We start from the raw sequence: 20,508 nt of genomic DNA, 5'->3' as shown, positions 1-20,508 counted from the left end.
AATCCAATATTGAAAAAGAGAAAACGAGAAAGAAAAGCTGATTGCGGTGGACCGGATATAGAAGGGGAAGAAGAAAAACAATGGAGTTGTGGAAGATTACTAGGTGTGCCAAGAGGTATCTGGTACTTTGTTGATGTATGGTTGTTGTATATTAAATTTAAGTACTGAATACCTCTATGCCCCGGTTGCGGTAGAAGGAGGCGGTACCTTTTTCCCTCCGTCCCGCGTGGAGATATTTTCCTCTTTTCTCCTGCAACTGCATGCAGCTTCATCTGATGCAAGATGTGCGTATAGAAAACTTTTGTGGCGAAATGCTTGCGTCTTCTTTTGTTTCTAGCGTTTAGTTGCATATACACTTCGTTTGTCTGATTCTCTCTCCACTTCTTATGTATCGTATGTTCCCCCTTCCCCAGCGACACTATTCCCCTCCCCCACCACTTCCTACTGTTATTTTCTTTTTTTCTTTTTTTCGTGCTTTTTTTTTTTTTTATATTTGCAATTTGTCTATAATCTTAATATCTGATTGTGTATTTGCCGATTTTGATCTCCCCCTGGTCTACCAACCTCCCCGGAAAAACAGAGATCGTGAAATCTTGAAATCATCAAATCCTGCTTTGTGAAGCAAGAAAGGGACTCCCCGGCTTCCAAGATTGGTTATTTGCCTCTGACGTTACCTCAATCCTGCGCATCATCTGTCTTCCATCTCTCCAGTCCAACCAATTCCTGTATTGCACCCAATCTGAAACACGGACCATCATCTCCGGGATTGTTGGAGAACCCGGAGCCGCCAATCGTACACTCAATTCCAATCCCAGCGGTTGCACGAGCTTGGGGCTCGGATTGCGTCCTCTGTGGGCAATCAGGGCGTGGCTTGACGTCAGAAGTCCGGGGTGCGATCTAATCAGAAAAGCTCTATCGGGTCAAGCTTGGAAATCCCAGACCTAGGTCACCCCGTCGTGCGGGGGAACAGTGCTCGCCAGGCTGTCACCAAGCCCTTATTCTACTTGTATATCATTCTCGCCATCTTCCCTGCACATGCCCGGTTGGATCTGGCCAGAGCAAATCTGAATCTACCTGCATTGCATCTGCTTTTGAAGTCATGGGCAACACTCACTCGACCAAAGCCAAAGATGAGACCTACCGCTCCAACCGCCTTTCAAAGCCCTTGACGAAAAAGTTTAATGCCGGTCCAAGTTCCCAACGCCCCGAAACAGACCTCCCGACGCTCAATTCAGGGCTTATAGGGTGGCAAAACCCTTGGGTTGGCAACAGTATCTCCAGCGCCCCTGTGGAAAAACGGGGCAGTTATCCCAAGAAAGCTGAGATCCCACCTACCCTTTTTGAAACAGAGTCGTCCGAAGAGAGCCCGACTGAGGATCGAACCTTGGTATATGAACAGAGTCCCACGCAGCGCCATCTAACCCGCCCAAGCCTGTTGAGCGCAAGCTCTTCGAGAAGGACATCGTACCAGTCCGAAACTTGCTCATCTTCCCAATCCTCGCCTCTTTACGAACAGCCACCAAGACGGGCCAGTTCGACTCGAACTCCCCTACAGAGACACAACAGCGCTGTCTATGAAACCCACATCGGGGATGCGACATCTTCCAACACCCACTTCTTGGTTGGCAACCAACGGTTTTCATTAACGCGTCGGCGATCGCTCCTGACTCGACCTGGGGTTGCCACAAGACGAACAGCAAGCGCAATTCGGCGCGTCCCATCGCCCATTGGAGAGCCTGAATGCCCGATCGAGGATCCGACAGAGTCAACAGTTTTGCAATGGCCATTGCCTTCGACCCCTAGATCGCTGCGTCTACCATCCCCAGTGCGGCCGCCGAGTCCGATGGATGCCCGGTATACTCAGCTCGGGGCACTGAAGTTGGGGTCTTTGCGGGTTGTAAACGGCTCGGCCTCCCCATGTCCGAGTGAACGCGTTCCTCTGGATGGGCCCTGCGCTCCAGGCTCTGGGCTTGGTCTTGAGAACATAGAAGTTGTAGGGCCCAGCAGGGGGTCGACACTGGAGATTCCATCCTTACCGGACGTGAAGAAAACGGACGATGTTCCGGGCAGTCCATTCTCTTTCGAAAAGTCTCCAACCATCACAGTCCAGCCTCGAACAAAATCATTGTCTTCTGGAGATCCGGAAGATGAAGGAATTGCCCTCTTCGACGATACGAGAATCCAGTTGGAGAAAGGTGTTATGGACGCTGGTCTTACCCGGAGCACGTCCCAATCCCTCAACAAGTCCGACAGTGGCTACAGCTCTGCCACCTCAGTCCACTCGATACAACGGAGCCGGACTCACAGTTCTTCTGGTTCACAGACGTCTAGCTCTTGCGGTGCAGACAGCTCAAAAAACGTTTGTACCCCGAAAGACTCGGCTTCAGGTCGATCAGGCGATCAAGTGCAGCGTCCTCTGAGCCTGCAGACAAAGCCGGAGAACTACTCAAGGTTGTATCCAGCCGCTGCTCGCTGGTACGATTCGAGCGATCCAAACCCCCTCGCTCCGTCGCGATCGCGTCGGTCCACTTTGTGTGCGCCCCGATACACGGAATATTCTTCGCCGCGTGAATCCCTGTTCGAAGTCACGTCTACCACTGTGGTCTCCGCTCCACACCAGACTCCAAAAGGGTTTACCAGGGGGCCTTTCTATGGAGATCGATTGTCCTTGGGCTCGTTTGATCTTGCATCTTCTACAGGGTCTGCCGCGACTGGGGATTCACAACTCAGTCGCCAACAGTCAACTACCGAAGCCAAGGAGCGGCTTCGCAGATCGACCTCCGAGTATCAAATCCATGAAGAGTACAATGCGCAACTCTCCCGATCCAGAAGCCGACGGGGAAGTCGCATCTGGAGCAAGAAACCAGGTGTTGATGTTCCTCCGCTACCCACTGTCGCGGCCCCAGGATATTTGCAGGATGACCTTGACCTTGATGCTGAATTAACACCCTCTGAGCCGATGCGAGGCCGGTCTCGGAGTCGAAACAATGATCATCCCCGTCGTCGGTTGACGAAGGTCCGTCGCCAGACGGATTTGTGCCTATAATGACCTTTTTCCTTTCTTTTGGTTATTGACATTTCTGGTAATGATTTTATTGACTATTCCCGTTTGGATGTTATTTTTATTTTGATCTTGGCTTGTTCGTCTATGGCGGCTACAAAAGTTCATTATGGAGTTAATGCGTTTTCTTTCAGGAGTTTAGGACACATTTTGGATATGGAGTCTTACTAGCTATACCCTTTTGGAATTGGAAGTGGAATTGGCGTGGTTAATATCTGGCGTTGAACAGGAAACCATGAATTCTGTATGCCATATACCATATGCTACTGTTTGGCAAATTTTAGGCTCTTGGCCCATTTAGTCTAGTCCAAAATGCATGCATATCCCCCTTGGGATACGATCTCAGTATTCGGCTATCTTGCCTTATGCATCTTCTTCACGCTGTGGCTGGTTCAGTGGCCCAGGGCCTTTCCTGGATGCGAAGTAATGTTATCGAGTCAAGCAAGGGGGGAATTAAGCGCAGGGTCAATGTGGCTCAGTCCTCTACAGCCTACCAAATAATGCAGATGCATACTACCTGTCTCCATGAAATACAAAGTAAATATAATAAATGTCAATTTCGATTAATTATCATAGCAAAGACAGATCGTAGAAGTAAACCCCAAGGAAAGAAACGCCACCCGAGATCCCCAATGCAATCATTATACCGAGTCATGGATTTCAAGCCAATAACAGCCATAAAATGATCTCATATTTCAAATCACAGGATAGGAATCTTCTTCGGTGTAGGAGTCGGCTCCTTCGGCACAACAACAGACAAAACACCGTTCTTCAGACTCGCCCGAACAGAGTCCTGATCCACGCGCGCGGTGAAGCTAAAAGTGCGCTGGAAGTCGCCGACAGACCTCTCCTTAGCCCAGAAGTGAGGCTTGTCAGTCTCGGTTTTCTCGGTGTGCGAAGCGGAAGCAGAAGCAGTCTTGGAAGCAGCGGTGTCGGCTGAGCTAGTTGATTCTGCATCTTCGTCTTCGACTGTGGCTTGGTGCCAGCCTGCAGGAGATGAGCTGCGGCTTGAGGTGGCGTCGTTGTTGCCGTTGTTGCTGTTGTACTCGCGGTCTGTGTGGCCCTTGATCACGAGTGTGTGGGGATCGGTGAATTCGATCTCGATGTTGCTCTGGTCCACGCCTGGCAGTTCGCCGTCTAGGTGGTAGGCATTGGTGAACTCGCGCACGTCAAATGCTGGTGCAAAGGAACTGCGTGCTTGGAGCTTGGAACACTGGTAGGACTTGGGACATTTGCGAGGCTTGTATTGGTTTGGGGCCTCGTAGTCGTTGAGGAGGAAGAGTGGCGAAAGACCGGATTGGGAGAAGAAGGCCATTGTTTTGGATTTGGAAGTTATTTGAGGTTGTAGGAAGGATAGAGAGTATCTGAGAGGCTTTGAAGATTGTGTTCTGATTGATTGTTCTGTTCTAATTGTCCTGGAATATCTGCCATTTTATATCTTTCTTGCTTGTATATGGTGTTGCTTATAGTCCATGCGGAAGCATCCAGAAACTTGTGGGGCGTTCGACGAGCCGCCAGCAACTTCAAGGCACAACCACCCCATTCTATACATTCTATACACGAATAACTCCAATCTAATAATATTGGCTCTGACAAATGCAATTTACACGAGTTTGAATAATCCATAATTGGTAATCTTGAACCTCGAAACTTCCAAGGGCTTCGCAATGAGTCAATAGTTGTACAGTAATATGGGCAGAACACTCCATGACAAAGCCATAATGACACAACAGTCTATGACAGTTATAGTTAGTTAGCTGGTTAGTTACTATTATACAAGATGCCTTCAAAACCAGGCCTCAATACATCCCATCCCTTTTGCCTTGTTCAACATGCTCGCAGGAATCCGTCCCGGGTGAAACCGGCGACCCTGGAGATCTCCGATTCTATATCAATAAGTAAACTGGTGGAGACAGGCGGCTGAAAGGGCGTGATACATACAAATCCAGCTGTGTAATTCGCCCTGAAGAAGTAAGATTCCGGGGTCTGGCCCCGTCCGCTCATCGGATATTGCGGATTCCCGGGGTAGCATACAACTCGAGCTGTCGATGGCCTTTGCGCAAGAGATATTCAATGGTGCTAAAGTCTTTCTTGTTCACCGAAAGATGCTTTTGGAACTCTGCCCTGTAGATGTCCCGTCTCAGCCGGATTGTACCGATATCTAGGGGGAACGCCGTCGGGAAAGGAAAAAAGGAAATGAAAGGAGAGGACAGGGGAATAGGCAGAGAGACAGATAGGCAATTGATATAGTCTTACCGGGCATATCTCTTGAAATTGATCCTGGAGTCCTACAATGAAGTAAGTAAGTATCAGTTGATGAGGTGAGAGGCGATAGAACCCACTTCAGGCTTATTTCGGATCTCTCGTAGGCATTTTCGGTATAGAGAGAGAACATCCCTCTGGAGACCGGAGAGTCTAGCCATTGTCTTCAATATGAAGAGAGAAAAAGCCTGCAAATCATTGGACGGAGCTGGGTGTGTTTCCCGCTCTGAGGAAAAAGAGGTCTTTTCCCGGCCGAGTGGAGATATCATATCAGACCCAGCTTCCCCTCGAACTTCCTCCAACTTCCCCATATTTCAGATTCCACAATGTCTACTTTTACTGTGAGTTGAAGATCAATCTATATTTGAATACAAATAAATAGACAAAAACAATATATATACATACATACGCATATATATGCGTGTATATATATGGTCAACCATGTGATGGAAAGTACTATTGCAACAACATATGCTGATTCCCTATATAGCGCCTCATCCGCTTCCTGGCCAAGGATGGCCAAATATATTACGGCGATGCCCTTCTTCCATCGGGAGTGAGCGATATCGCCAAAGCCACCAAGGCCAGAGTCATCCAGGGTGACATCTTTGGCCAGCACCGGATTACCGACCAGGTTGCAGATGTGAGAATGCTTCTCGCACCCCTGGCGCGTAAGGATATTGGCACAGTCCGATGTCTGGGTCTCAATTATGAACAACACGCCAAAGAGTCGAACATGCCTATTCCCAAGTATCCAGTGTTGTTCTACAAGCCCGTCACCTCGATTTCCGGACCTGGAGACGATATCCCCGTGGCCCAACTTGCCCAAGAGGGCGAGGGTCTGGATTACGAGTGTGAACTGGTCGCCGTTATCGGCAAAGAGGCCACTAATGTCACCGAGAGCAAGGCTCTGGACTATGTGCTGGGCTATGCTGTCGGCAACGATGTTTCCCACCGCGATTGGCAGATCAAGCGGGGTGGAGGCCAGTGGGGACTGGGTAAGGGCTTTGATGGATGGGCGCCGTTTGGTCCTGGCATTGTTTCTTCCAGTGTCATTGCGGATCCGAATAACCTGGCTATCTCGACCAAGTTGAATGGGCAGACGGTCCAGTCTTCCTCGACTAAGGATATGATCTTCGGAGTGGCTAAGACGATAGCTTTCCTGTCTCAGGGAACTACGCTCTTGCCTGGTGATCTCATCTTCACTGGAACGTAAGTACATCCCGATGAGAAAGAAAATAGCCGTTTGGATTTGATAGGCTGACCGTTTGACAGACCCCAGGGTGTGGGCATGGGCCGCAAGCCTGCTTTGTGGTTGAAGGACGGCGATCAAGTCGAGGTGTCGCTCGAGGGCGTCGGGTCCTGTGTCAACCGGGTGGTCTTTGACAAGCCCAGCTCGAAGCTCTAAATTTATTTTTCCGTTGAACTTGCCTTGAGACCAGCGAACGGGTTGGCACTGGTTCAAGTTGTATATAACTACCTGTACGTTTCAGTCTTTGCAATTGATCATCGTTATTTGGACCCAAAAGATTATCTTTGCATCCGTAGTCCCGTGTGCATTACATGTAAAAGAAAAACATAAATTAGGATCTAAGCAGTCTGGGCGCCATATCCCCTGATTCTCTCGGCAAAGGCCCAGCTCTGACCCTGAATCTGCTCATCCTCCTTCAGGTCAATACCATCCTTCGTAATCACAGCTATCGAGTACTTGTCGGCACTTCGTGCATCGCGGTAGAACAGGACCTTCAAGCACTCCTTCAAGGCCTCGACGGCATCTTCCTTGCTGACTTGCTCAAGAGGGGTACCCTCGGGGAACTTGCGGCGCAGGATCGGAACCGCAAGATGAGCACCGAAGCCAGTAGCGAGGTGAGGAGCAGAGAATGTTGTTCCGAGCAAATCTGCTGAGCTAAGGAAGGGCTCCCCTTGCCCATCAAAGCCTGCGACAAGGACGTGGTTCCACAGCGGGTTGAACTCGGAGCGTCGTTTGTAGAAAACCTTTGCAAGGTACGTGTGCAGGTTCTTGGCGTTGAGCATGTTGCCATGATGCGAGTAGTTCTCCTTGATATCCATGGAGTCTAGGAGACGGTCGAGATATTGCATGTCGGAAACGTCACCGCCAAAGCCAACCATTGCCTTATCGCCGAAATTACGCAGACGCTTCACGTCGGAGAAACGAGCCAGGGATCCGTAGGAGGCTATATTCATACAAATCATATCATGTCAGATGGCAATGCTAAGGAAACCGAACGGGATAATGGAATGGCATACCCAGGTTGTCGGTAGCTATAGCGACTCCGCCATTAAACTTGACGCCCACCACTGACGTTCCCGTCACTGCAGGGGATGAGGTATGGGCCTTAGGACCTGAGGTCTGCAAATATGAGTGATCGTAGGCACCGTAGACATCGTTCCTGGGCTGGACGGATAGTTAGCAACAGAGCAAGGACTGGGAAAGTTGTGCCACATACGCGGCCCCAAGCTTCAGGGAAGTGGTTCATAATGAATGAAGATGAATGGCAGCTTCAAGAGGGCTCAAAAAAGGGAGGTATATTGCAGACAAGGAGGGAAGACAACGGATGGATAGCACAGTAAAGTGATGACGATAGATGGGGAGCTATCTTAGGCAGTCGAGCTGACGGAGAGCTTGGCTGACTAAGATTCGCGGTCATCCAGCCCGGAGGATGTCGACCAACTATGTTATATAGTTAACTATCCACTAACTAACTAAATACGACCCTCTAGAATTAGTTACACTATAATTGTGTATCTAAGTTTACTCTCGAGGTCTTAATACATGTACAACATACGCACTGTCGTCTAACCTGATTTGGTGCTCGTATTCGCTTCCTGAGGGACTTTCTTTGGTAGCATGCTTCGCCTCAAAACTTATGGACCTCTCGCATAATAAATAGATCTGCGGCCCCCGGCAGTACCTCACTCCGTTTAACAACCTTTCAATATCTATACTTATCTCTGGAAAATCTAATGTCTTCCCCGGGCTCAAGTCGTGCTGGGTCAACGGCATCTGCCCCTCCCATTGACGACAATGTCCCTTCGCGCGTGTATAACATCACCAATCAGTTCTTCCGCCGACACTATGACATCAACTCAGCAGATAACCAGCCTCTATTTTACGGCGAAGTATCTGAGTTCACCCCAAACAAGCCCGACCTTATTCTCCATGCTGGTACCAGCAGCAAAGGTCCAATTGTGGCCGTCTCCAAATTTGCTAAGTCGTCCGGCGATTACAAAATAGGCATTGGGAACACCGACGATGTGAACGCCGTCCAGTGGGAGGACATGACCAAGGAACTCATTCGCAAACCGAAATACCGCTTCGAAATGACAGTTCAATGCGAATCTGATCAAACTCAGAGTGGGAGGCGGTCATTCCTGTGGAAGCGAACACGTACCATTGGCGTTGAAGATTCAGCACCGTCTAAATGGACCGGTCAGAACTATAAGCTCGTGGATGAGCACACCGAGCAGCTTCTGGCCGTATTCTCAGGTGCGGCGGGGCTAGAAAGAGGTGGGAAACTGCAAATTAGAGTGGAATACGGAGAGGACTTTGATCGAATGGCTTTGGTTACTTGTTTAAGTTTGTATGAGAAGGCGAAGCGGCGCAAACACAGAGCCGGTGGTGGTGGTGGAGGAGGAGGAGGAGGCTGAAACAAGCGTCATTGTTGCAATGTATGATCCACAAGTATGATAGTATACACGAGTCCAAGTGTGCGCTATGTCAATATGTCAATCAAAGCGTACTGTTGATCCTCTTTCCAGGACTCTTTTTAGAGTCATTGGATGTACCACCAGTATTTTGCTCCGAGATGGGCACATAGTCTTGGATTTTGAGCGAAGATAGAGAAGTTCTTCTTGAATCCTAGGATGCCAAAACGGAAGTTCCCATGTAGGGTAGGCAATTACTGCGTCACTGAATATTCGAAGCATTCAGGTAATGTGCTCCAGCCGCCCTTTCGGGTTATAATATGGAATGTCCGCATTTCTCGAAAGAAGATATGCCCGAGGTCGTTCGGCCATACCATCCGAGAGCTGGCACACTGTAAGGTCGGTCTTCGTGGTCTGGTTCCCGCTGAATGAATCCTCAAGCAGATCCAGTGACAAAATCAACCGAGCTTCGCTGGCCCGATGCCTTTTTCTCCTCCGATTGTTTACGGAAATCTTGCTGAGTCCTCAGGAGCTCTTCCTTGAAACCCCATTTGGGCAGATCGGAGGGATTCCATAGATCGGCTGGCAGCGATGTGTCGTATTGTGATTGCTCATTAATCCCAGCATGTTTCATCATCTTCTTCAGCAAGCTTGGATTCTTGAGCGACGACGAGCAGGCCAGTTTTGAGTTGAAGTGGACGCCTTGCTTTTTGAGCGAGAGGAAATGCTCGAATTTCGCGTTTGCGGCTGGGTTAGGAGACCCGGGAGGTGATGGTGGGATGTCTAGATTGGGAACGGGAGGGAGAGTGAGGTCTTGAACGAGACTTCGCGAAGCCGAGAAGGGAGATGAGCGTCCACTTGTCGAATGCTTGTCCTCCGAGAGGGGCGCCATGTCGATAGCAGCGGGGCCAAGGACGGGTCCTTCTGGGACTGAATCGCTCGCAACATGAGAGCGTGTCTCTTTTGGTTGATGGAGAGATGGTTTACGACCTGGGTAAATTGTCAGCGCCAATACTTGGAGCTTACTGGTCCCCCGGAGGGTTAAGATCCGGAGTATTAAGAGGCATGTTACCTTCGTTCTGGCCAGCTTGCGAGGCTATAGGTGGAATATCCTTGTTGCGCTGTTGCTTCGGGGTTAGCAGCTCCTGATGCTGCTCTTTCGGGGCTCAAAATACCTGAGAGCTGGGTGAATGACCCTTGCGCTCTGCCTCTCCCTCACTGCTGCTCTCATAGTCACCAAGACCAAGCATCACGCCGCAGTTTGTGTCCAAGTAGAAGTGTCGAGACTGAAGGAGATCAAGACAGCAGAATAAGCTCCAAGGTATGAGCAATCTTTCTTTCGAATCAGAGTATGACAACTTAACGTCCAGGAATAAACGAGGCAGCGAGAGTATATATCGAGCCCTCCAGGGCTCTCGGGGAGCTTGGACTTCTTACCTAATCAAAAGGCAGCTACCGCATCGCGTCAGACACCCAGCTTCTTTGCTCTCCATCTTCCAGAACTCCCCAATCTCAAGAATCTTTTACATCCAACACTTTAAATTTTCCTATCAGACTGCCGTGGTGATATTTTCTTGAAATAAAGCTCTATCTCTCCGAAGATGACGTCGCTCATGGGTAACCACTCTGGGACTATCGGATACTCCTTCTCTGAGCCAACATCCGCTAATGTCAAACAACACTCGTTTTACCCGTAAGGAACGACTTGACCAAACCAAGCAGTAACATTGGCTAATTGTTACGCTAGTTACACCGATAATGGCGGTTCCACCCTCGGTATCACGGGTGCTGATTTCGCTATCCTCGCCGGCGACACCCGTTCCACATCAGGCTACAATATCAACTCTCGCATGGTCCCCAAAGTCTTCAAGATCGGCGGTGATGATGAGACCGGCGAGGGAGCTAATATCATTCTTTCTGTTGTCGGTTTTGCCGCCGATGGAAATGCTCTCAAGGAAAAGCTGGACACCATGGTGAGGATGTACAAGTACCAACATGGGAAATCCATGTCAGTGGGAGCATGTGCACAGCGATTGTCGACGATCCTCTACGAGAAGCGATTCTTCCCGTACTACGTACATGCTATTCTGGCTGGTCTGGATGAGGAAGGCGTGGGGGCTTTGTACAGCTACGACCCGGTGGGCTCTTACGAGCGGGAACAGTGCCGGGCTGCCGGTGCGGCATCCAGCTTGATCATGCCTTTCCTGGACAACCAAGTCAACTCCAAGAACCAATACATCCCCGGAAGCGGAGAAGGACATGCCCTTGTTCCCAAAAAGGCTGAGCCTCTGGACAAGGAAACGGCCACGAAGCTTGTAAAGGATGCCTTTACAAGTGCCGTAGAGAGACATATCGAGGTTGGCGATGGCTTGCAATTGGTTATTGTTACCCGGGAAGGAATTGAGGAGGTGTTCCATGCCCTGAAGCAGGATTAGACTATTGGAACATGGTAGATCGAGGCCTTCTTATCAGGGCCGGGGCTCTTTTGTGATCAGTTAATCACAAACACATAATCGAGATGAATGAAATTTCCATGAATTGATATCTTTACGTTATACGTCGTCATGCCTCTAAGGTCAAGGAAAAGAAAAAGAGAAGACAGCGTAAAACCTGATGCACCTGAACGCCCACACCATGCCGGATGAGATGAATGAGTCGTGGAATCAGAAGCGTTCCTTCATTCGCGAGGCGACGGTTCGAAGGTTGCCATAAACCTTGCCCTATTTTTTTGTTAGAAGGATTCCTTTTCAGGTTTATACGACCAGGACTTACCGGAGGGCTACCCAAAATCAAGCTGACAATCGCCTCTCGGGCAATGTGAATGTTCTTGAATCCACCCAGAATGTGAATCTTCTGGTCTGCAAGTACCACTCGTGTCCGACTGGCGTTTTCGATGGCAAACTTGGTCTTTCCATCCTTGCCCGCAATACGTCCAATAGCACGACCAAGATGTTCTCCGTTCAGAGTCTTCACATCCTTGATCTCGAAGGTTTGGATGTACAGATCATCAAGTCGGAGAAGGGCAATCGCATCGTCGAGATCGAAGCCAAGAGTGAAGGCCTTGACGAAATCAGCACCTTTTTGCAGAGCTCCCACATCGTTGGTAAACTTGGAGGTTCGCAATTCGACTGATCGGCTTTTGATGTTCATTCGCACTTGCAACTTGAGGTGCTCGACGATAGGAGGGCAGATCTTGGCCCAGCTCGCTTTAAGCGGGGTCATACGGTGCGGTGGGACAGGCACTTTTCGTGTTTCGATCCGATACGCGGTAGCCACGTCTTTGGCCGGGGTGAAGACAGGGCGACCTTCCTCGTCGATGCGCATTTCGCTGTCCCCGGCAGTCTCAGCGACGGGGTTAATCGGAGCGTCCTCGTTCGTGGCTTGAACATCGATCAAAACTTCATCATCTTGATCTATTGATTGTCAGCTATGAAGAGGAATTTTGCAGATCAGATCGAATACTAACCATGAGAGATGGTCTCAGGCTGAACCCCTAGGGGCTGCTCTGACTGGCGAATAGCTGTAGGGGCCGACATTGTGTTGATTAAAGAATGAAGTTTTTTTTTTCCTTCATAAAATCTGTTATCGCAAAATTTAATCAGTTCCCCCCTCACGGAAAAATGAAGTGTGGGCGGAAGGGAATTTTTTGATGCAAACATGACAAACTCCGATGATTTCATTCCGGTTCCTCGCAACTCTCGCAAGTTTGGAAGCTTCTTGTCAACAGGTCAACTGCTGTTCATAATACAGTGTGCCTGTCCTACCTTGCTGTCAAGTTTCTCATTCATGTCCAGTATGTAAAGACAAAGATGTCTGCCAATCTGGGACGCCGGCTGTACGCCCATATCTGGGATACAGCAAATCCAATTGTTGGTCGCATACGAATGAATCGCGTATCGGCCCCGGATGCTTATACCTCAAGATTATTCCTCGATTCGTCCCTTCCAAATCACTCGCGGCGTATTTCGACACTCCCAGCGAAACCGGCCCGGTTCACTAAAAGATTCGCTTCTGGTGGCTTCTTTGTTCTCGGCGTCTCGCCTACTTCCACTGCTGCGGACACAACTGCATCATGCATCATCTCCTCTCCCAAAATTGCCGCCCAGTATGTCTGGAAGCGAACTTTACATACCTCAGACGGCCATCAACGGGGGGAACAAGCTTCTAAAGACACTCATGAACGCAATGAAAATGACCGTCCCCAGACCCTTGGCCAATCCGGCAAAGATACATCCACCACACATTCACAAACCAAACTATCCCAAGACACTCAACAATCAACTACGAACAGCCGCCACTTGATGGATCGCTTACCACATATGCCTCACCTACATCGGCCAACCAAAGAGGAGCTCTTGGCCGCAGCAACTGGGTTCTGGTCACGCCTCAAAGTACGATTTAAGTGGTTCTCTATAAGAAGTGTTCGTCCTTACAATTTGGATGAGATTGCTGCCCTATTCTCGTGGGTTTTGCTGGGCCACATCGTCTGGGTCGTCGTGGGAACTACCACTTTCTTCTCGCTTCTGATCCTCGCAATCAACACAGTCTTTGCTCAGGGTACGTCCACTTCTTGTTGCAGTAAGGCCTGGATACTAATGTGCTTGAACAGAAACATTGGCAGGGTGGGTAGGCAACTATCTAACCAAGTCTTCTGGAGTCAAGGTTGTTTTTGAATCTGCAATCGTGCCAAAATGGAAAAATGGCGTCATCACCTTCAAGAATGTCTTTGTGTCAAAACGACCAGGCCAAGGCGCCGGTCATGTCAGTAAGGGCTCGTCGAAGTCTGCGGCAGCCGCGGCTGCAGCTCGAGGTGACACTGGGCTCGAAGATTCCCAGGTAGTATCTGATGAAGAGGAAGATACTAACTACACACAATTTGATCTGTCGATCGAGACGGTCAACGTGACATTATCATTTACCAAATGGCTGAATGGAAAGGGCCCACTGCATGATGTTGAGGTGAAAGGCATACGGGGTGTCGTCGACCGTCGCCATGTTTACTGGCCGGAGGAGGACTTGGATCCTAAATCCTATCGACATGAACATACTCCCGGTGACTTTGAAATCGACTCTTTCAAGATGCATGACCTGCTCGTCACCGTTTACCAACCGGACAACTTCCGTCCCTTCTCCGTTAGCATCTTCTCATGCGACCTCCCTCAGCTGCGGAAGCAATGGCTCTTCTACGATTTCCTCTCTGCTAACATGATGTCTGGGTCTTATGACAACTCTTTGTTCACAATCCACGCTCGCCAAACCCATGGATTTACGGGTATTCGGCAGGATAGCGAAGTGGATGAAGACGGCAAACCAAGCCCGTGGAAGAAACATAATAGGATTCGAGTCGACGGACTCAATATCGACCATCTCAACCGCGGTGTTGAGGGCCCTTTCTCTTGGATTCATGAAGGGACTGTAGATATTGTGGCCGACATCATGTTACCCGCAGAAAATGATGAGAGCTTGGCCAAGGTGATGGTCGATTTTTATGATCGGTTGGAAACCACTGTCACCACCAATCGTTACCCGGAGCCTCTATCTTCGTCGTCCAGTCCAGAATCAGAGACTGAGGATCGACGTTTCCTCGCCATGGATTTGCGCGTGCACCTCAACAACGTTCGGGCTGTAGTGCCCATCTTCACCCGGGACCTTTCTTACATCAACAACGCACTGATCCGTCCTATCGTTGCCTACATTAACTCCAAGCGCACCTTTATTCCCATCAATTGCCGCTTAGTCAAGCGCGTCGGAGATTTCGATGGAAGCTGGACCGTCTTTGACAGTGGCCTGATGGATGACCTGTCGGCTGCAGTAAGTACCTTTTCTTTTGTGTCCTACTATACCGATCATTGCTGATAACTTCTTCAGACCTACGATGCTTTTGCTCGAGATGTCGTGGATGACCAAGCCCGGAAAAGGCGGTTCAAGAAAGTCGGGTTTTGGTCCCTTCAGCTGGCCGCCCAGGCTATTTTCATGGGCATGGCTGGCAACATTGCCTAATTGTACTATTCTGTACCTCATTTGACTGGCGTCCTTTTCTCTTCTCTTTCATTTGGTCTGTATTATACTCATTGCGGTCGCATTTACAGGAGTCTAGGTCATTTTTTCACGATAGAATCCGTCTCAAACCAAATAGGAAACAGAAATCAAAGCAGTCCAACTGTCCAAGTATGAGACGATTTCCAGGGGTCGCCCTGGACATCCAAAACATTATACACAGCAACTTCTAGTAGTTCTCAATCACTTTCATATCGCTCTGGTTCCACCACAGTTGTGCCGAATGCCGGGGCGGCTTTGTACTACAAATAGTCCATATATCCATTTCTTTATACGCGATGCACTTTTAATATGTAGAAAAGCAAAGGAAAAGACTGGAAAAGACTGGAAAGAAACAGAATACATATGATACTATGATACTCACGATACTCACGATACTCTTACTCTCTTAGGTAACTCCGGGAGATTGAAAGGGATCAGTTCTGCATACCAACACATCTCAAATCATCTTCCTCACTTCCTCTTCTCTTTTCTTTCTCAAAAGTACTGAGTTTATCCATACCCGTTGCTTTTATATTTATCTTGTTGGTTATTGTTGGTTATTATTCTTATTACAACATAGCTCGAAACCCCCTTTTTCCCTCCCCCCCACTTCGCTTTCTTAAGCTCTCTCACCCTCTCCACTCCCATTCTCTGTGCCACCAGGGAGTGTGTTCACCGTTGTTTTCTTTCGAGTTGGTTGATCGGTCAAGAATACCCCTTTCTTCCTCCCTGGCGCTTAAGCTTAAGCTTCCGGGGTTCCGCGCTTTCGCCCCCTGGGTCTTCGCCTCGTGTCGCCCCCGAACGTGACCCCTCTGATGAGTCTCGATCCCTACAGCCATGTCGCAAGTTCCGCGAGAGAATGATGAAAGCTCGCCAACTTCATATAAGAATCAGTCCAGCTACCCAGTCAATAACGGCCTCATCCCGCGGGATTATTTAGCTCGATCTGATCAACGCCCCGGACCTGCTCCTGGTTCTCGACATATAGCACCTTCCCCGTTGCATACAAGTTCCCTGCCTCAGTCGTACCGCGTCGACGGATCAACATCATCCCAGAGTCCTCTATCACCGAAATCCAACCCTTCTTCCCAGGATCGGTCGCCAATCTCTCGCGTGGCCAATGCACCTTACTCTGCGCCACCCTTCAGCACTGGTCAGAGTCTGTCGCAATCACCAGAAATGGTAGGAACGGAATCGGCGAATGCCAGTGCCCAACCTGGCGAAAGAAATACACCGAAACAATCCCGTGCGCCAGAACCCGATCGATCTGCCTCTTCCTCCGTCAGCTCTATACACTCGATGCCGGGAGATCGTGCACCCAATCGCACCATGCCTCGGACCTCATCGATTGACTCCGCTATTTCATCCCTATCCTCCAATTCTCAGAGATCGACCTTTGATGTCAATGCGCTCAGTCCAGCCGACATTAACAATCTCATCAATGCCGCTGGATCTGCCGAGGCTGTGATTGTGCACCTCTTGAAAGAGAAACATCAAGCGGCCTCTCAGAATGCACAACTTTGGAAATTGGTTGACAAACAAAGGACTCTAATCCTCGGCCTCAACAAGGATCTAGAGCGTGCTTTCCAAGAGAAGGATAAATATCGGAAGAAGCTTAAAGATATACAAGACGCTCCACCATTGCCGGTCGCCGAGCCCATGGCCTCCGTGGCCGCGCCGAGCAGTGACAAAGAGAAACCGTCGCGCAAGCCTGACCCGCCATCGATCGCCCCACCATCTGAAGCTTCTCGGCGGGGCTTCGAAAACACCACAAGTCCAGTCTCTGCCACAGATATCCCATCTCCAGTAGGAGACGGAAAGAGCAGGTTTCCACACCCAAGTCGCAAACCGCCGCCTGCTCCTCTAAATTTACGCCAAGCAGACAATAAAAGGGCATCCTCAGCTTCCGATACCGATTCAGGTTCTGATTACGGCGACTCCGAGAATAGAAATGGGATTCCCAGCGCCGACCGCGGGCGGAGAAAGACGAGAGAGCAGGACGACCAGGACCGCGAAGCTGCGCTGCAGAAGGATATGTTTGGATCGACCGGTTCTGTGGGACTGTCCCAGACATCATCCTCTCACACCTCCCGGGATACAGCAACGTGTAGCCCGGAAATGGTCCCTAGGGAGCTTTCTACGAGATCCCCGCCGAATGTGGGTGATTCTAATTCACTGGGGTCGCTTTTGGGCGCTCGGCCCCCTCCCGCTTCGTCCTTTAATGGGCGCTCCATCGCTGCCATGCCCATGAGCCCTGGACTGCCTTTGAGCCCGAGACCAGAAGATCGACCTATTAATTCCCCAATGCCTCGCATGCCACGAGACATGGCCACTTCCATGGCATCCGGACATCAGGCCCCAATTCCGCTTTCCCCAAGAATGGCCAACCATCCCACGGGATTTGCTCCCATCCCTTCAGGACGTCCCAATGGTCCTATTCCATCAATTGATCCCACGGTCATGATTGACAGCCCGAGATCTCCAAATTTTCCAGACAACCAAATATACCGAGGATTGATGTCAGATGAATACCAGGGCCTGCTTTTGCCCCCGAATGCCCTTCCTCTAGTTCAAGTCAGAGTGTCTTCGTCGCGGCTTCGTCCTTCCCGGAATAGCTACATGGCGTCCAAGCCCCTGGACGAGGAGCCTGTCTTTACTCTCAGTGTGATCCTGCGATCAGAGATGTCAGAGCTATGGCGGGTTGAAAAGGTCATTGGTGCTTTGCCACAGCTGGATCAAAAAGTCCGACAATCTTCTCCGTTCCCTGGGAAATTACCAGATAGAAGTATTTTCAGCGGACACTCCCCTGCTAAGGTTGACTTGAGACGTGCCGCACTGAATGCGTACTTCGACAAACTTTTGGACACGCCAATGGATGAGAATGCTGCTTTAGCTATCTGCCAATTCCTGACAAGTGATGCCATCGAGCCTCGAGACGACGAGACAAGTCTGCTGAAAGGTATCGCCCAGGCAAGGCCCGATATGCCACGTGGTCCAGATGGAAAGCCCCGAAAGGAAGGTTACTTGACCAAACGAGGCAAGAACTTTGGTGGCTGGAAAGCGAGATATTTTGTTCTTGATGGACCTGAACTCAGATACTACGAATCTCCCGGTGGTCCACACATGGGTACTATAAAACTTCATCATGCCCAGATCGGCAAGCAATCGCCGAAATCGACCGAGAATACTTCAGCTTCTGGGACCGACGAAGACTCTGACAACCAGTATCGACATGCGTTTTTGGTTTTGGAACCGAAGAAAAAAGATTCATCGGCACTTGTTAGGCATGTTCTTTGCGCCGAGAGCGATGAGGAGCGCGATACCTGGGTTGATGCTCTCATGGAATATGTTGAGAGTGCTTCTTCCGAGAATGAGGGACGTGGGAGTGTGTCTTCGAAAAGCCAGGCTCCATCTCAAGATGAATTCCAAACACAGCAAAAGCAACCAGTCTCCGCAGCCGAGAGCAAGTCTAAAAAGTTGAACAACGGAAGCAAGCGATCTGGTCGAGGAGTTGATAGTCCCGACCAGGATATAGGGGTTTCCGTCCAGGGGTTCAGCTTTGACGACGCAGTGCAAGCTGATCCTCCCACTATTGGTTCCACTCTTGAGCAAGCTCCCCGATCCCCACGTCTTCCGGCGGCTTTGTCGACAGAATTCAAGGACATGGCCATGTCTTCTTCCGATCAAGCATTGCAGTCTCCCAGACTGATATCTAGGCCCACAAACGGCACAGTCATTCAAGACGTGGAAGCCTGGGGCAACAAGGCAAAGACATCGACGAAAGAAAAGAAGCGCAGTATCTGGGGTTTCCGTACTAGGTCCTCGTTCGACCTTGCCGCTCAGGCCAGCAACGACACAGCAGTAGCAAGCAACCCTGTTGAGAGGACAGGTCCTGTTAGACCTGTATTTGGTATACCCTTAGCAGAGGCCGTACAAGACTGTGGACCGCCAGGCATTGATGTGGAGCTGCCGGCAGTGGTTTATCGCTGTATTGAGTATCTCCATGCCAAGGAAGCCGCTTTGGAGGAAGGAATCTTCCGCTTAAGCGGTTCCAACGTGGTGATCAAAGCATTGAAAGAACGGTTCAACACTGAAGGTGATGTTGATTTCGTGTCTGGAGATCAGTATTACGACATTCATGCTGTGGCTTCTCTCTTCAAGCAATACCTTCGAGAGCTTCCGACAACAGTTTTGACCCGGGAGCTCCATTTGGATTTCCTTCGTGTTCTTGGTATGTACACTTTCGGTGCTGCATTCTTTTCTTCTGCTAACCCAACCGAAAAGAACTTGACGACCGCCAAAAGAAGGTCGCTGCCTTCAACTCTTTGGTACATAGATTGCCCAGGCCTAATCTCGCATTGCTACGGGCTCTATCGCAATTCTTGATCGAGATTGTGAACAATGCCGATGTAAACAAGATGACGGTCAGGAACGTGGGCATTGTCTTCGCTCCAACTCTCAATATCCCGGCACCAGTCTTCTCGATGTTCCTCACGGACTACGACAGTATCTTTGGCGATACTGATTCCAGCTTTGCCAAGCCGCCTACGGAACTGACAGTTGAAAACACACTCTCAGCCGATGATATTCGTTCCCCGCGTCATCAAATGTTCTCGGATCTTCCTACACCTTCGTACCAGCAGACATCGTTCCGAACCACTGGCGATGTGAACGGTCCTTCCGATGGCCCCAGAACACACCACGACACTGGTTTTACCCCAATGCAACCTAGCTATGACCAACCGACGTCTTCCAGACATGAGCAGTACAACCAACCTCCGGGTGCCGGCGCTTCGTATTCTTCTTTGAATGGCATGTTGGGGCCTAACTCGGAAGACACTCGCTCAGCGAAGACGAAGCGACGGGAGAGTTCAATGCTCTTTATGGAAGGTGAGACCCAAGCATGAGAAGATCCTCACGGCCTTTACTAACGTATACTGTCCATAAAGATCCTTCCTTCTACCAGGGCAAGTGAATTATGATTCGATTCTCACCGGTCTCTTCTCTTTTTTTCCGCGCCTTTCTGATTCTGGACCCAGTGGTCATGCCACTCTTGTCCGGCAAAATTACGACTTGCACGCAGAATGATGACTTTAACCCACTTGGCAATCTCAGCAAAGTCGCGAGGGAATGTTTTAATGATAATGGTAATCAAGATGCGGTACACCAAATTTGATGGTCCATCTTGGAGTTGAGAGTTCCCATGCCATGGTCAGCCACCTTGACCGTCGTTATACCCCCTTCTTTTTTTCTTTCTCGTCATCTCTTCATCTCTTTTTCCTTTTATTCGTCTCTTCATTTCTTACCCCCATATTTCAGCGCTTCCACTATGGCTCGATATCCGATGTCCGATGTCCATACATTACTATTTACTCTTATTTATCTGGAAATTTGGTGGCCCCCGGTTACGCGATATGGAGGCACGCTTTGCCGGTTTATTTTTTTACCATTTACACGATATGTGACGGCGGAATGCAAAT

The 20,508-nt window shown here is 49.7% G+C and overlaps 10 protein-coding genes across 10 annotated transcripts; 6 read left to right on the top strand and 4 right to left on the bottom strand.

Annotated features, from left to right (window-relative positions):
- Positions 1-1,099: 1,099 nt before the first annotated feature.
- Positions 1,100-3,046, top strand: N7525_000130 (uncharacterized protein; the record flags this gene model as incomplete). Its single annotated transcript, XM_061211476.1, has 1 exon — positions 1,100-3,046. The coding sequence occupies one exon, from the start codon at positions 1,100-1,102 to the stop codon at positions 3,044-3,046; it is 1,947 nt and encodes a 648-aa protein (XP_061070702.1).
- Positions 3,047-3,761: 715 nt separating this feature from the next.
- On the bottom strand, positions 3,762-4,376 carry N7525_000129 (Hsp20/alpha crystallin family protein; the record flags this gene model as incomplete). The annotated part of the gene is made up of 1 exon (XM_002560077.1): positions 3,762-4,376. The coding sequence occupies one exon, from the start codon at positions 4,374-4,376 to the stop codon at positions 3,762-3,764; it is 615 nt and encodes a 204-aa protein (XP_002560123.1).
- A 1,273-nt stretch (positions 4,377-5,649) lies between these two features.
- Positions 5,650-6,731, top strand: N7525_000128 (fumarylacetoacetate hydrolase family protein; the record flags this gene model as incomplete). The annotated part of the gene is made up of 3 exons (XM_002560075.1): positions 5,650-5,664; positions 5,814-6,535; positions 6,599-6,731. 3 exons carry the CDS (start codon positions 5,650-5,652, stop codon positions 6,729-6,731), a joined length of 870 nt encoding a protein of 289 aa, XP_002560121.1.
- A 182-nt stretch (positions 6,732-6,913) lies between these two features.
- On the bottom strand, positions 6,914-7,821 carry pre4 (proteasome core particle subunit beta 7; the record flags this gene model as incomplete). Its single annotated transcript, XM_002560074.1, has 3 exons — positions 6,914-7,518; positions 7,592-7,739; positions 7,792-7,821. The coding sequence occupies 3 exons, from the start codon at positions 7,819-7,821 to the stop codon at positions 6,914-6,916; spliced, it is 783 nt and encodes a 260-aa protein (XP_002560120.1).
- A 487-nt stretch (positions 7,822-8,308) lies between these two features.
- Positions 8,309-8,992, top strand: N7525_000126 (uncharacterized protein; the record flags this gene model as incomplete). Its single annotated transcript, XM_002560073.1, has 1 exon — positions 8,309-8,992. One exon carries the CDS (start codon positions 8,309-8,311, stop codon positions 8,990-8,992), a length of 684 nt encoding a protein of 227 aa, XP_002560119.1.
- Positions 8,993-9,425: 433 nt separating this feature from the next.
- Positions 9,426-10,239, bottom strand: N7525_000125 (HCNGP domain-containing protein; the record flags this gene model as incomplete). Its single annotated transcript, XM_002560072.1, has 3 exons — positions 9,426-9,979; positions 10,062-10,110; positions 10,165-10,239. The coding sequence occupies 3 exons, from the start codon at positions 10,237-10,239 to the stop codon at positions 9,426-9,428; spliced, it is 678 nt and encodes a 225-aa protein (XP_002560118.1).
- A 351-nt stretch (positions 10,240-10,590) lies between these two features.
- On the top strand, positions 10,591-11,424 carry prs3 (proteasome core particle subunit beta 6; the record flags this gene model as incomplete). Its single annotated transcript, XM_002560071.1, has 2 exons — positions 10,591-10,682; positions 10,737-11,424. 2 exons carry the CDS (start codon positions 10,591-10,593, stop codon positions 11,422-11,424), a joined length of 780 nt encoding a protein of 259 aa, XP_002560117.1.
- Positions 11,425-11,652: 228 nt separating this feature from the next.
- On the bottom strand, positions 11,653-12,525 carry N7525_000123 (pre-rRNA-processing protein PNO1; the record flags this gene model as incomplete). The annotated part of the gene is made up of 3 exons (XM_002560070.1): positions 11,653-11,709; positions 11,762-12,402; positions 12,456-12,525. 3 exons carry the CDS (start codon positions 12,523-12,525, stop codon positions 11,653-11,655), a joined length of 768 nt encoding a protein of 255 aa, XP_002560116.1.
- Positions 12,526-12,798: 273 nt separating this feature from the next.
- Positions 12,799-14,989, top strand: N7525_000122 (mitochondrial distribution and morphology protein; the record flags this gene model as incomplete). Its single annotated transcript, XM_002560069.1, has 3 exons — positions 12,799-13,546; positions 13,599-14,800; positions 14,858-14,989. 3 exons carry the CDS (start codon positions 12,799-12,801, stop codon positions 14,987-14,989), a joined length of 2,082 nt encoding a protein of 693 aa, XP_002560115.1.
- An 876-nt stretch (positions 14,990-15,865) lies between these two features.
- On the top strand, positions 15,866-20,003 carry N7525_000121 (GTPase-activating protein BEM3; the record flags this gene model as incomplete). The annotated part of the gene is made up of 3 exons (XM_002560068.2): positions 15,866-19,259; positions 19,313-19,918; positions 19,978-20,003. 3 exons carry the CDS (start codon positions 15,866-15,868, stop codon positions 20,001-20,003), a joined length of 4,026 nt encoding a protein of 1,341 aa, XP_002560114.2.
- Positions 20,004-20,508: the final 505 nt, after the last annotated feature.

The sequence above is a fragment of the Penicillium rubens genome (assembly GCF_028828025.1).
Source record: "Penicillium rubens strain IBT 27055 chromosome Unknown utg000001l_segment0_segment0, whole genome shotgun sequence".
NCBI lineage: Eukaryota > Fungi > Ascomycota > Eurotiomycetes > Eurotiales > Aspergillaceae > Penicillium > Penicillium rubens.
The sequence above is the reverse complement of the archived record's forward strand: the minus strand, read 5'-3'. Positions and strand labels throughout refer to the sequence as shown.